Source organism: Triturus cristatus, chromosome 7 (genome assembly GCF_964204655.1).
Source record: "Triturus cristatus chromosome 7, aTriCri1.1, whole genome shotgun sequence".
Taxonomy (NCBI): domain Eukaryota; kingdom Metazoa; phylum Chordata; class Amphibia; order Caudata; family Salamandridae; genus Triturus; species Triturus cristatus.
Window position 1 is genome coordinate 1228838209 of NC_140590.1, and position 15401 is coordinate 1228853609.

Genomic DNA, 15401 nt, shown 5'->3' on the forward strand with positions numbered 1-15401 from the left:
ATTTTATGTGGTAAATATTTCGTTACCGGTACTATTTTTTATGCGGTAAAGTCTATTAAGAATAACTCAGTAAATATAAGAGGCAGAATCCGTGGTATTAGAGGTTTTAAAAGGCTTTATTCCTATACAAAGGAATACAATTCGAATTGTAGGCTTTCTATTCCATCACCACGAGAGTTCAGGAAGGAAAGGCATACATTATTGACAGATAAGCAGTTTTATAGAAAATGCATTACAGTGAAACAGATGCAAGAGGCGTAACAGTTGATAGTACAGATAAAAGGTGCATACGTGACTAATAGAGGCGGTCGTATGGGCGTAATTTAATAAACGTCATTATACATGATGTCACAAGTGGGTGGATCCATAAAAGAATCCTGCAATGTCAGCAGAAATATTTGGCAGAGATGCGCGCGCAGCCGCATGACGTGTGATTGACGTGCAACTAGAGGGTGAAGGGGACTTGACATTTAGCTCTATATGTGGAGACAGAAGTCTGGGGGTCATGTCAATCTAATTCCAAATCATATCTAATATCCTATGTTTAAAGAACTGTGTTATCCAAAAGGAAAGGTCTCTAGGATAGAATCTATTCTATACTGACTGTTAGTGCGTGCACAAACGTCTAAGTGTCTACATGAGATGCGAGGGGGTAGGAATATTCCATGGTAACGGGGCTATGAATTACTTGCATGAGGACAGCGAGGCCTGGCCCTTTTGCACGGTAGCTGGAGGAATGTTTACCTAAACTACTAGACAGGAATGCATCGGATGAGGAGCGGAGTAGATAATCTTGAAGGTGAAATACAGTTTTTGGCAGGCAATATGCTGGATCAGGCACCGTTAGCCGCGCAGGGAGTAGGACAAAGTTCATGGATACAGATGCAGGCTCAGACTGGAGCTTTCAGAGGCAGAAGGCAGGAAAAGGCTTGATGACAGAATTTCAGGGCCTACTCGCCTGAATGTGTAAAATGTGGAAAGTGAACCACATAAAGTCGGTGGCCTTTCATACTTGGGAATGGAATATCTGACCCATTCATGGCGGATCTGAAAGAGGACATGTTGACGGTGGACGCACATGTATTTGCGTCTTCAAAACTGGAACTGGAGGGAACATACATGTACTTATAGCATGCACATGGAGCCGTTGGGGTCTACGATAGGGGACATAACTGATCACAAAATTCATATTTCCTCAGAAGGATCGTCAACTGCTGTTCCTCCTCCAGCAGTTGAGCCTCTTGGCGGCATCTGGTGCCACTAATACGTGACAAGCACTCGCCCTGCATCACTGTCTTTAACGCATCCCACTCAACTCCTCTGTGTGCCGTGGAGGACCAGTTGAAGTAAGAATAACTGACTGTCACAGCCCTAAGCTCCTCGTGAAACAGCAAGTCGGTGTGGGCCTCCAGGCGTAGATGCCACAGGGGCATCAAGGGTCTGTCATCAACCATCCCCCACTCTAGTAGTAGCGGTGCATGGTCTGAGAGGAATCTACCTAATATCTGCATTTGCACTGTTTCAGTGGCAATATCCTCTGTTGCGTTGCTAAAAATCTGTCAAGGCGACTATACGTGTTGTGTTAAGACAAAACATGTGTATTCCCTAACACCAGGGTGCTTTCACATCCATCTAGCAGGCCATACACCAAAAGGTATCTACCTCCCACTTCAGCCTGAAAGCACCACAACTGGAAAGGAACATGATGTGCAATCAATATGGAGACTCTACGAGCATAGTTAGAGTAAGTAGCGGAGTAAAACTATCCCCTCCATTTCCGCTGCACCTTCTTGCCTTCACTCTCCAATTGGTGTCTTTCTTGCAGCAGTCTGTATCCCCTGTCATCTGAGTTGTGTGTGAACCCTGTACTGCTTAACATAGGAGTTGAGCCACTGCACATTCCAGGTCACCACCCTAAAATGTGTTGCTATTTTATGTAGTAACCTACTGTACCTCGCCCACTTCACCCCACTCCATCACCCATCACTTTGCCACTGCTGCAACAGAAAAAAATGCCAAACAGAGATAAAAACAGCCCCTCCCTGCCACTGAGTAAACACTCCAGAACAACACATGTCTCGCAAAACATCGGAATCCTGCAACACCCACCCCAACAAAATATCTACTCCAGCAGAAAAGTCCCATCACAAGCTGCTCTCAGTGTCCAGTCAACTCACAAAGTTAGTAATATCGGTGGCGAGGCAGAGCCTGGCGGCTGCACCGCAGTCTGCACCACCAAACTCAGTCTATCCCTATCCACACACCCTGGCGACACCAGTCACACTCACACACAGTCAGGTTAGGTTAGGCAGCAGCATGGCTGTAGGTAAATATGAAATAGTGCCTCAGCATGAAACACTCAGGCAGCAGACTGTCCATCTTGAGTCAACTAGAAATAAAAATGTCCAATTTTCACCTGCTGCTCCTGATCTACAAGAAAAATACAGAGCTCCTTTAGTGCTGCCCAGCCAGATTGTGGCTTTCTCTGACAATTGGCAAAGGAAGGTACCAAGGGTACTGGAAGAAAAAGAAAAAACATCCTGATTGGTTGATCACACTGAAATAATAAAGAATATCCTGTGGAGTCATTTACATATTTGGGGGGATTTTGTATAGTGCTGCATGTCGCATAACAAATGTGTCAGAGCGCTGCCTGTGAATGCGAATCTGGGAGTTGTGATGGGGAGGTTGGAAACCAATTGGCATCTCGAAGTTCCCAGACCTGTGTTCTTCACTCATTGGGTCAAATTGAAAAGGCTTTAAATGTGGGTAGTGCTGATCAAAAAATTGTTAGAGAAACAAAAACTAGACTCCACGCCTGGCTCACACAAAAAATATATTAATTGTGTAAATCCTCAAACTTGGATTGCAGCTCTGTTCGAAAGAACTACCTGATGAGTAAAGAAGAATCCTAACTTTTACTTTCATCTATGTTACAGTGCTTGATTTTGATGGTATGGTGTCTGTGGGTGCTGGATTTGGGGAGTTAAAAAGAGAAACAGTGGTCTGCTAATAGATCAAAAATCATGGTATTAAGTATCTTGAAAACCCCTTTATTAAATGATGTGAAAGTGGAAATATTTTCAAAGTAGGTAGCAAACCTATAAAGTTTCTTTTGAACACCCGGGACATGAAAATGTGTACATTACTGAACGTTTTTTTAAATTTTAAAATGAACTGGATGAAGCTATGAAGAAGTGTATTTTTCAGCTTGAATATTTTGGTCTACCGTGTCGTTTTTTTGTGTGGATGCTATCTTTATTCTGACATGTTTCATAGTAGCATTAAACATTTCTTGGTTTTGATCTTAAATTCATAGAAGAAATATCAGTCTCATCTTTGCCAGCTGAATAAATTATACGTAGAAAAATAAAAAAATAAAAATATATGAAAGTCGTGGTTCCTTCTAATGTGATTTCCTTATTTTCGTTTGCTTTTCAGCAGCTGCAGAGTGCCTCCAAGTATCCCAGAGCCCTGAACATCCTGAAGAATAGATCTCGCTGTTACTTGATGCCTTTTCCGGGCAAGAAGATCGTAATAGGAAGCACAGGGACTCTGCACGGTGGGTGTACTGTGGCCAAATACCTCTGCTTTTTAAGCAAGGATACTTTGAGCGCTCTTCCATTTTGTTGCCAAGTGCATGAAACAAGTCATTTTTAGCATTAAGATTGGCATAAATCCCTGCCATACATGAACTCCCTCACCATCCACTCATGAGGTTAAAGGTCAGTTGAGACAAGGTATTATGTCTACTACTTCATATTGAAAGACACTTGCAGAACATTCGTTTGGTGGACACAGTGAATGGTGGCAAGTTAAAGGTGGTTGCCCTTGATGCTTGTTGATTCCTAGGCTCAACACGCCTCAAAGAGTACACTTCCACCTTCACACATACTGCGAATACCATTTACTTCGTAACCGTACATAAACCAACTCTGCGCAACTTGTCACAATCACTGTTCGCCTCACATGATCATTATGCAAACCTATTGCAATGCACAATTGCTGAAAGACACAATAACACCAACAATACATCACAACACAAATCTCATCCTTCCAGCTATCTTGCCAAAGATTGAATCCAGAAAATTGCACAATAAATTGGTAGCCACAAGCTTCATTACCCATACTTTCCCACACCCCCATCAGCCCAGGCACCATAAATTCACTTATAGAGAACAACACGCTGACATCACTTTCTCACCCCATTAAAAAAAATATGACCGCTTCCTGAGCAATGGTCCAAAACAAACCAGGTACCTATAGCCAATCACACACAAGCAGAATGCGTTCCCTTCTTCAACAAAAACATAATCCTTCCATTATGCTCCAGGCTAGACTCGCCCGATCAGCATCGTCTTATTTCACAGACATTGATAGCCTCATAATTAATCCACCCTCAACTTGTTTACAATCAAAGACCCCTGGCTACCTGTAGCTTCTTTTGCTTCTGTTCTATGATCCCATATTCATTAGCCCATAGGGAACTGGGACAACTTGTCACAGGATGTATCCTTCATATCACAGCAGTTGATGTTTTCAATTCCAGGCCTACATTGTCATTCATTTGTAGCAGCTGTCAATATGTTCCAGTCTTCCGACCTCGCCACCTTGCTGAACTGATATAAATGTGTGTTTTATACGGACATGTGGCCCTGCACTGTCACCTCTATATAATAGGAATGCACAGCCTCTCTGTTGACCGTAGATGCACTACCCATTCAGATGTGCTATTGTTCCATGTATTCCAAGCCATTACAGATAGTGCTTCCAGTCCTGAACGTTTGTGTGATAAGCTAATGCAGTCTGGGTGTTGTAGTATTGTTTTGCTTCCATTTAACGAATCAGACTAACATACCTGAAACAATGACTTATAGGTGAAAAGTTCAGGACTGGAAACCATTTTGGTAATCCCCTTCAGTGAGCTGGTTACCCTAATTACAGGACAAGGTTGCGCAACCTTAAGGTTTTGTGTACTATACACCTAAATAGTATGGAGCCAAACTGCTGAGGCAAAATGATAAAGTTTCTTTTGACATGTTAAAACAGATGTAGGCAAGGCTAAAGCAGTCCACACAACTCGTATGGGAAGGGTGGCCATATTACAGAACTCTGGGGTGCAGCACTTCTAACTCTGGGTACCACAGTGCCTGCTTCAGCCCTTCCAGTAAGGTCTCATTCTTGTTATTCTCACACCCACTATAAGTAATTAGTTAAAGGGGATAACTAACTACATCAAATATTTAGCACAGTTCTTCCTAGGGTGAGCCGGCAAAGTCACTAAATTAACCTGAGATCAAACACCTAGTAGCTATCGTACAGAGAAGAAAGGCTTCACTTTGGGCAATGTGTGACTGTTTTAAACCGAAGCAAAATGACAAAAAACAAATAAGGGGAACCGGAGATGTGAATTTTTTTAAGTTTTAGGTAGCAATAGCGCCAAAAAGCTCCAATGACAATAGTTGTGGTAGACCAGGAACTACTCACAATTTGAGACTGACCATGATGGAGCACGGGTCGGATAGACCAACCAGGTTCATCCTGGTCAAAGATTTTCACACTCTGACTTAGTATTTTAAGTTCAACTGCACAAGTACACTTCTAAGCCTCAGGACCTCAGGGGAGGCATTTTGAGACTTGCAAGGTGTCAGCCAGAGACTAACAGCAGGGTCCAGTCCAGGGCCAGTGGACAGTAGTTAGCTGGGTGCTGCCAGGAAAAGGCCTATTGCTGCTTGTTATGGCCCTGTAGCTTACTCTGGAGGTCAGCCAACTTACCCTTGGAGTACTTCTTTGTCCTGGGTTCAAGGGGGAGCAGGTCCAGTCCAGTTCTTCAGGGCTACTCTCAGGTGACAGACAGCAGTTCCAGTCCTTTTCTGTTCTTCCTTGGGTTCAGAAAGTGTTTTGAAGTGGGGGCCGGCAGGTGACACATTTATTTACGCCTGGCACTTGCTAGTGGGTCAGGGTGTCTCCTGGTCCCTCCATAACCAAGGAAGTAAAAGTTTCTGGGGCGATCCCTGCCCACTTTGTGAGTAGTTCCTGTTTGCATTACTGCAAATAGATCCGCGGTGCCATTTTTCAGTGCAGTTTCAAGATGGCAAAAGTCTTCTGCTGCACTGAATTCGGGCTCTGAGGGCTGGGTGGGTGTGTGTGTGGAGAGAGTGTACTATGGTAATCCTAGTGTCCTCCCACATCTAACACTAAAATCCAGTTTGAAGCAGGCACTGTATCCATAACAAATCCAGAGACCGAAGTCTGGTAGGACAAAAGCTGGGCCTTCTGGCAACTGGACAGTGGATATAAAAGAATAGTCTTAGCATTCTATTCTCTTTCAAGTGTGCCATATGTATTATGTGTAAGCCAGCAGACCTATTAAGTGGGATTTGGCACTGGGATTCCAAAAGGAGGCCCCCAGCCTCCTACTGAGCTCAAAGGAGTCATTCCTATCCGCTCAAGTCAACCTATCAATCAGAGAGACCTATTGTGTATCTGATGGGAGGACTTTCATATCTATTCAAAGGTTAATCCCTGTCTGCGAGAAGCTGGAAAGCCAATGAAAATTAGCTTCCAGGAACTTAAGGCAGGGAAAAGGTAACTTTTTAAAGCTTACTTTTTTAAATATTAATTAAAAACCCGACTTCACCATAGAATTGGATTTTAAATAACTATTTAAAATAATATGTTTGAGGCATATGTGACTTAGATACACATGCTCTGCATACTTCCACCATCTAGAGTTGGGTCCCGATTTGTGGAAGTTGTTTTTCTTCAAAGAAGTCTTTCGAGTCGCGAGACAAAGTGACTCCTCCTCTTGGTGATAATGCACATGGGCATCTACTCCTTGTTAGATTGTTTCTTTCCGTCATCGGGTTCGGACGTGTTTTCCAGAGCTCTGGTTCAAGACCGTTTCGGGCTCGCTTCGGTTTGCTGTTTATTTCTACACTCGTCATTATTGTTTCGATCACATTTCCATCATTGTGTACTAGAAAACGTTTGCCTGTCTATTCAACGTGCTCCACTCACGGTCCTCCAGCCTACTCTTCATATCATCAGCTTTGACTAAGAATGCTCTGCTAATGCTGCATACTCCATTTTGCCTCTGCCATACGAAGTACCCGAGATCCGACCTCCATCAGGTTTGCAACTTATGATTGTCTCCAGATCATCAGGAGGTGGACTCTGAGGCCTGCCAAGACTTTCGATCGAAAAAGACTTTGAGGGGCCATCGTCCGCGTCGCAGAGAGATGCAGCGCAGCAACATATAAGAAACACCCAACCTCTTTGGGCAACAACATGTCGAGGAGGAAGAGGAAGAGCTCCATGAGGCCTTTGTCGCTGAGGAAGAGGCCTTTTCCATCCAGGACTTCGACTCCGACCTTGAGAATCCAGGATCTTGCTCTGGGTCAGCGTATCGGGAGTACCCATGCCTCTGTTCAACTGGCTAAAAGACACTTTGTTCCGCTCGAAGATACTGCTCCCAGGCCACCACTGCCAACAGGCCATGGTAAGCCACCCTGACCATGTGCTACAGATGCCCTTCCCGCGCCACCAAAAGCAAAGCCAAAACCACTCCTTTCTGCACCGAGCCACCAAGACTCAGTACTGAGCTGACCATCTGCCTCCTCAGCTCCGAGCACACCGCCCTTGACTGCTTTGGCTCCGAGCACCTCAGCACCCAAATAAAAAACTGTTTCGGCACTGCAACAAAGTTGCCTCTGGAACTAATCCTCCAAACCATGCAGGAGCGGCTTGACCCCAAGCAGTAAAAACTGCATATACAGCCTCTGACTGTCTGTATTTTCGCTAAGGCTGCACAGCCCGTGCCCCGCCCATCTAAGCAGTGGCCCTCTTTTGAAGAGACCATAGATTTACCAGTGCCTACTAAAAAAAAAGACATTGCAACAAGTCCTGTGCATCCTCCTCTTCTCACTTCTCCACCACCTCAGTCGCCTCATCCACCCCCTTCTGCACCACCACCTTCACTACATCATTCACATGCGGACCCAGGGGACTTTAGGCCACAGGGGTCTCCGCTGTTCACCGAGGATCATGAGGGCAGATGATTCTTAGCCACAGCCCACAGATCCTTGGGATAATTAGGACATTGATCCCCCGGGTGACACTGACCCAGATCTCTACCTGGCCAAGCCTTCACCCCCTGATGATGCTTCATCTCATCAAGACCTCATTGCAAGGGCAGCAGCATAACACCGGTTCCCTTACACAAAGACCCTATTGAGGACGATTTTCCTTTTGAAACACTGTCCAGCACACACAGAGCATGCCAATACCGTCCTATGCTCAAGGGTTTGCTGCGCCACTCTGATGAGATATTTAAGGACCCAGTACAGGCATGTATTATTACACCCAGGGTCAACACAAATTATAAAGCAGCACCCTCGGACCCTATCTACATCAATGGTGAGCTTCCCCCAGATTCCATAGTTGTGTCTAATGCCCATAAAAGGGTCAACTCACAGACTTCTTTGGAGGCTCCTCCACCTGAAAAGGAGTCCAAGCTTATTGACACTTCAGGGAATAGGGGGCAGCGCAATCCGCCAATCACTGGCGGATCGCCAACACTCAAGCTGTATTGGCGAGACACATCAGGGTACATTGGGACGAGATGGAGGAGTTCCTCCAATACCTCCATGAGAAGTATATAAAAAGAGGACACAAAATTGTAAACAAGGGCAAAATTATATCAAATAATTTTTAGGTGTGCCCTAGACTCAGTGGACACAGCTGCCAGGGGCATCAATACAAGTGTATTGTTACGTAGGCATGCTTGGCTTCGTATACCTGACTTTAAGTCATTTGACAAAGAGCATCTGTTTTGTCCTCAGGTGGACCAAGCAATGGAAAAAATGAAAAAGGACAGGGAGGTAGCTAAATTAATCAGGGTGCTCCAAATCAATACTTCTTGTGGCTCCTTTCGGCATCGTCATATAAACAGTGCACCACAATGGCTCCTACCTCTACCTCCTCATAGAGGCAGCAACATTAGACCTCCCCCTCAAGGGAATACTACAGAGGTACATATAGAGGAAACCATTCCAAGGGTCGCGGTAGAGGCGCCTCAACACACACCGCTTCATCCACCTCAAAGAAGTGGCTCTCTTATCATTTCCCCTGAACATTTAACGCATGTCGGGGGCTGACTACAACATTTGTTCGAGGCATGTGGGCTGCTGAATTCATATCTGTGCATAGATCGCCGCCTAGTGTTGGGTCCGGATGTTTGCACGTTGTTTTCCTGGAAGAGTCTTCGAAGTATCACGAGATAGGTGACTCCTCCCCTGGACCACAGTGCGCATGGGCATCCTCTCCATCCTTAGATTGTTTTTTTCCGCCATTGGGTTCAGATGTGCTTATCTTAGCTCAAGTTAGGAAAATTCAGTGTAAGGCCAAAAGGCCTTTAGTTATCGTCGGTACTGTTCCCGTTCGGTATCGACTAGTTTCTTTAGTGCTTTAGAACCTTCTTCCAGCTTTTCGGATCCGTTTGGTCCGAACATCGACCTTCCATCGACGATGGAATCGAGGACTCCATTCAAACGGTGTCCTTTATGCCACGCGAAATACCCACACATCGACGTCCACCCGGTATGCAACAAATGTCTCTCACTGGATCACGATGAGTCGAAATGTATGGCCTGTGCCCGATTCCGATCGAAGAAGACTCTCCGGAATCGACGGGCGGCGAGATTAGAGGCGCAGCAATCGGCGCCTGCCCCGGCCAACATCTTTAGCACCGAAGACGAGGACGCGGAGAGCGCGGAAGAAGTAGACTCCAGCCCCGCTTCCGAACACGATTCCCGATCGGAAGACTACGATGAGGTGCTTTTTCAAAGGGAAGAAGTCATCGATGAGGTAGGAGACTACGATGAGGCCTTTGGGGCCAAAGAAGATAGCTCTAGCGAGGAGCTAGGCCCACCCGTCGATACGGAGGCCGACAAAATGCGTCATCATGAGGCTCAGGTCGAGGGATCGCCTTCGGGCCTTACCCGAGATCAATCTCAAAGTTCTTCGGCCCCGCCTTCAGGCCCGGCCTCGAACATTCCGCAAGAGCCATTATTAACAAAAACAACTGGATTCCCTTCAGCGAAACCGAAACCAATCGTCGCACCAGTTCCACCGAAACCAAAAGTGAAACTGGTTGTAATCGGCTCGAAGGCCTCGAAGCCCTCCACTCCTTCGACGCCAGCAAAGGCCATCGGCCCCGAACGCAGTAAAAGGGATTTCGGCGCCGAGCTCACCGCAGCGGATATCGGTGCCGACCCCAAGAAAAAGGCCCTTGGTCCCCACAAGGCGCCTCGGCCTCTGGCACCGACCACCAAAGTCAAAGTGGCCACCCCGTCTGCGTCGACGTCGAAGACAGCGAATCCCGCCAAGTCGTCGACTCCAACGACCGTCGATACATCTCTTCGGATCGATGACCCCATGGCTCCAAAGCAGTCGACGCCTACCTCAAAGGTGCCGACCGGTTCCAAAGAACCTTCTGCGTTCTCCGTGCAACAGGTCGCGGCATCGTTGCAACGCATCAGGGAACGGGCAGCCCTCCGCTCCACGTCGGGCCCCGACACGCACAAGGCTCCGAAAGCACCCTCGGCGCCGACCAACATCACGTTTGGCTTGCCGCCGTCCACGGCGCCGAAGATGTTCGAGATCCGGACACGTGTCCACCAGACACAGTCCCCATCCACTGGACACACAGATTTTGAGCCTTCACAGCCACAATTCATCGACGCCAACACTGGTAGACTGATGCTCCGCAAGCGGAAAATCACGCCAGAGAGGGGATTGGACTCCTACAGAATCCCTCTCAAGCACAAATTGCCAGCAGGGTCGGAGCCAGTGCTTCATGAACGCTTTCAACCCTCCCATCAGGATCCCGAATCCTTTTCTCCTACGCCTTCAGAGACCGACGCAATAGAGGACTATGTGGGGGATGATACCACCTACCCTGGGGATGTCGATCCTGATGAGCACCTGCAAGACCCAGATCAGGCATGGGATGACCCTACAGACCAGGGTACCGCACCAGATACCCATGACACGCAGCTTTACAGCACAAAGACATCTCCCACAGAGGACACTGCTGCCTTCAATGCCCTCATAGAACGGGCTGCTGCCAATCATGGAGTAGAACTCCATTCTGACACTGTCGAAGAAGACTTCTTGGTGGACACTTTCGCCTCTTCCGAAAGAACTGTCAAAACTCTGCCCATGTTGAAAGGAGTTCTCAAACCTGCCAAAGACATTTTTAAGGAAACAACCAGGGCACGGGTGCTAAACCCCAGGATTGAAAAAAATACAAGCCTGCGCCCGGAGACCCTATGTACATTAGGGGTCAGTTTCCTTTGGACTCCATGGTGGTTGCCAATGCTCGCAAAAGAGCCCATTCGCAGACAACAGCTGATGCTCCTCCCCCAGACAAGGAGTCCAAAGTGCTGGAGACATCAGGCAAAAGGATTGCATCGCAAGCAGCAAACATCTGGCGCATTGCCAACACACAGGCACTCCTGGCACGTTATGATCGGTCCCACTACGACACACTAGAATCACTACTCCAATATTTGCCAGATGAATATAAAGAGGCAGCGGAGCTCCTCATCAGAGAGGGACAACTCCTTGCCAATGCATCCATCAAGTGCGCCCTGGATGCTGCCGACACAGCGGCGAGGGCAATCAACACAAGCGTCATGTTGAGATGACACGCATGGTTGAGAATCTCAGGCTTCAAGCCGGAGATTCAGAACAACATCTTAAATCAACCAGTCAACCCCGACTACTTATTTGGCCCTGAAGTTGACACTACCCTCGAGAAAATTAAGAAAGACACTGACACTGCAAAATCAATGGGGGCTCTGCAGACGCAGCAGTTTCGTAGTGGCTCCTTTCGTCGCCCCGGGAATAGAGGAGCGGCTAGAGTTCAGGGGTCACAGCAGCAATACACTAAAGGGGGCACACAGAGTACCTACGATAAAACCAACAGAGGTGGATATCGTGGCTCCAGCACCAAGGGCAGAGGACGTGGTTACGGCAACACCAGGTCCTCCCCCAAAAACAAACAGTGACGCCCTCTCCCTCCCCCCCGACCACATAACACCTGTCGGGGGGAGACTCCAGCGGTTCCTGTCCTCGTGGAGAACCATCACCACAGACAGGTGGGTCAGGGACATTATCCAGCACGGTTACTGTCTCGAATTAACGTCCACTCCACCCAACATACCGCCAAAGCACCGTCCTATGTCCGTAGAGCACTTGGCATTATTGCAGCAGGAAGTGCTAAGTATGCTGCAAAAAGGTGCAATAGATGTCGTGCCCGTCAACCAGCAGGGGACAGGGGTGTACTCTCTGTACTTCTTAATCCCAAAAAAGGACGGGTCGCTCAGACCTATACTAGACCTGAGACCCCTCAACCAATACATTCTCTCAGAGCATTTCCATATGCTCACCCTACAGCAGGTTCTCCCGCTACTCAGTCAGGGAGACTTCCTAGCCACACTAGACCTCAAAGATGCGTATTTCCACATACCCATACACCCATCACACAGGAAATATCTCAGGTTCACTATTCAGGGACATCACTATCAATTCAAAGTTCTCCCCTTCGGAGTGACAACAGCACCAAGGGTTTTCACCAAGTGCCTAGCTACGGTGGCTGCACATCTCCGGAGACAACACATTCACGTCTACCCTTACCTGGACGACTGGCTTGTTCAGGCAAAGTCAGTCCAGCAATGTGCCAGCCACATGTCCCTCACCATTCACCTTCTTCACAGTCTGGGATTCTCACTAAATTACCCAAAATCACATCTCCAACCCGCACACGTACAACAGTACCTGGGCGCGACCATAAACACTCTGGCAGCCACAGCTCAGACAAATTTAGTGAGGATCAACAGCATGCAACTGCTGATCTCAAAGTTCAAACCTCAACACTCCCTTCCAGCGCGAGTGTTCATGCAGTTGATAGGCATGATGGCCTCCTGCATTTTCATAGTCCCGCACGCGAGACTACATATGCACCCGCTTCAGGAGTGCTTGGCACGTCAATGGAATCAGGCTCACGGGCAATTAAAAGACCTAGTGTTGGTGAGCGGTCGGGCATACAACTCTCTGCATTGGTGGAATCCACAAAACCTTTGCAAGGGCCGACCATTCCAAGAGCCTGTTCCACAAATAATACTGACAGCGGACGCCTCTCTCCAGGGGTGGGGAGCTCATGTACTCACTTTCACAGTGCAGGGACTATGGTCAACCCAACAAAAGAAGATACACATCAACGTTCTGGAACTGATGGCAATCTTCCTAGCCATGAAGGCATTCAAAGTACACTTGTGCAACAAAGTCGTGTTGATCCGGACGGACAACATGACTGCCATATACTACATACAAAAGCAGGGAGGAACACACTCTCCACAGTTGTCTCATCTGGCTCAGAGCATGTGGAAGTGGGCCATTCAGAGGAACATATTCCTCATAGCGGAACACCTCCCCAGCAAGGACAACCAGATGGCGGATCTGCTCAGCAGACACAGCCACCAGATGCACGAGTGGGAGCTACACCCGTCAGTACTCCAACCATACTTCCAACAGTGGGGTCATCCAGAGATAGACCTATTCGCCACAAACGAAAACGCAAAATGCCAAAGCTTTGCCGCCAGGTTCCCACATCCACAGGGCAATGCGATATGGATGAACTGGTCCGGCAGATTTGCGTACGCTTTTCCCCCAGCGCCATTAATACCGCTAGTGGCACGCAAACTGCAACAACACTCACTGACACTCATCCTAGTTGCTCCCACATGGGCGCGCCAACCATGGTACACCACCTTTCTCGAACTTTCCGTGGTGCCGCATCAAAGGCTGAGGATCAAACCCGCGCTTTTGACGCAGAACCATGGCGAAATTCAGCACCCAGATCCGCAACAGCTGAACCTGGCAATCTGGCTCCTGAAGTCTTAGAGTTTGGCTACCTACACCTGCCACCTGACTGTATGGATATCATCAAGGAGGCCAGGAGACCCACTACCAGAGCTTGCTATGCGGCTAAATGGAAGAGGTTTGTCATTTATTGCAACAACAATGACATTAACCCGCTGGACGCATCCATTCAAAACATCATCTGTTACCTCTTACACCTATACCGATGCAATCTGGCATACAACTCAATACGTATCCATTTAACCGCAATAGCAGCCTATCTCCAAAACAGGCAGCACCTCTCTTTATTCAGAGTGCCTGCCATCAAAGCCTTCTTGGAGGGACTCAAACGAGTAATTCCCCAAAGACACCCACCAGCACCGGTGTGGAACCTCAATTTGGTCCTCACCAGACTAATGGGTCCTCCCTTCGAACCTCTCCATTCATGTGAGATTCAATTCCTCACCTGGAAAGTAGCTTTCCTAGTGGCTATCACTTCGTAAGAAGAGTTAGTGAACTCCAGGCACTAACCATTCAAGAGCCATTCATACAGGTTCACGCAAACAGGGTTGTACTCTGTACCAACCCCAAATTCATGCCCAAAGTGATATCGCAGTTCCACATGAATCAAACTATTGACTGCCTGTTTTCTTTCAAAATCCACAGAATGTCGCAGAGAGAATGCTCCATACACTAGATGTAAAGAGGGCCCTCATGTACTATATAGACAGAACTAAGGACTTTAGGAAGACAAAACAACTTTTCGTTGCCTTTTCTCCACAACACAAGGGCAACGCCATTTCCAAAGCAGGTATAGCCAGATGGATCATTAAATGTATTCAAATTTGCTATCTAAAAGCTAAACGCACATTAACGATTCCCCCACGAGCCCACTCAACACGAAAGTTAGGGGCGTCCATGGCTTTCCTAGGGAAACATTCCTTTACAGGAAATATGTAGAGCAGCCACATGGTCCACTATACATACATTTACCAAACACTACTGTGTAGATGTACACTCAAAACAGCAGGCAGCTGTAGGACAGGCTGTTCTCAAAACTCTTTTTCAGACTGCTGCAGCTGGCACGGGTAGCCGCCGCTAATAGGAGGTACTGCTATGTATTCTATGCAGAGATATGAATTCAGCAGCCCACCTGCCTCGAACTGAATATGCTACTTACCAGTATGCATCTGTTCTTGGCATGTAGGGCTGCTGACATTCATATCGCCCACCCTCCTCCCCGGCGCCTGTAGCAGCTGCAGCTCTCAGAATCACTGTATAGTATGGTCATCACTTACTGTATCTACTCCATCACTGCCACAATGGCGAAAAACAATCTAAGGATGGAGAGGATGCCCATGCGCACTGTGGTCCAGGGGAGGAGTCACCTATCTCGTGATACTTCGAAGACTCTTCCAGGACAACAACGTGCAAACATCCGGACCCAACACTAGGCGGCTATCTATGCACAGATA

The 15401-nt window shown here is 47.5% G+C and overlaps 1 protein-coding gene and 1 long non-coding RNA gene across 2 annotated transcripts in view; one reads left to right on the top strand and one right to left on the bottom strand.

Annotated features, from left to right (window-relative positions):
• The window catches only part of RNF112 (ring finger protein 112), a 231936-nt gene that overhangs the window by 155478 nt on the left and 61057 nt on the right, over positions 1-15401 (top strand). The window contains exon 10 of the mRNA XM_085618642.1: positions 3442-3562. Coding sequence (XP_085474768.1) covers positions 3442-3562 — 121 coding nt within the window. The remainder of the gene's footprint in view (positions 1-3441; positions 3563-15401) is intronic.
• The window catches only part of LOC146811671 (uncharacterized), a 143302-nt gene that overhangs the window by 78024 nt on the left and 49877 nt on the right, over positions 1-15401 (bottom strand). The gene's annotated exons all lie outside the window — the stretch shown is intronic.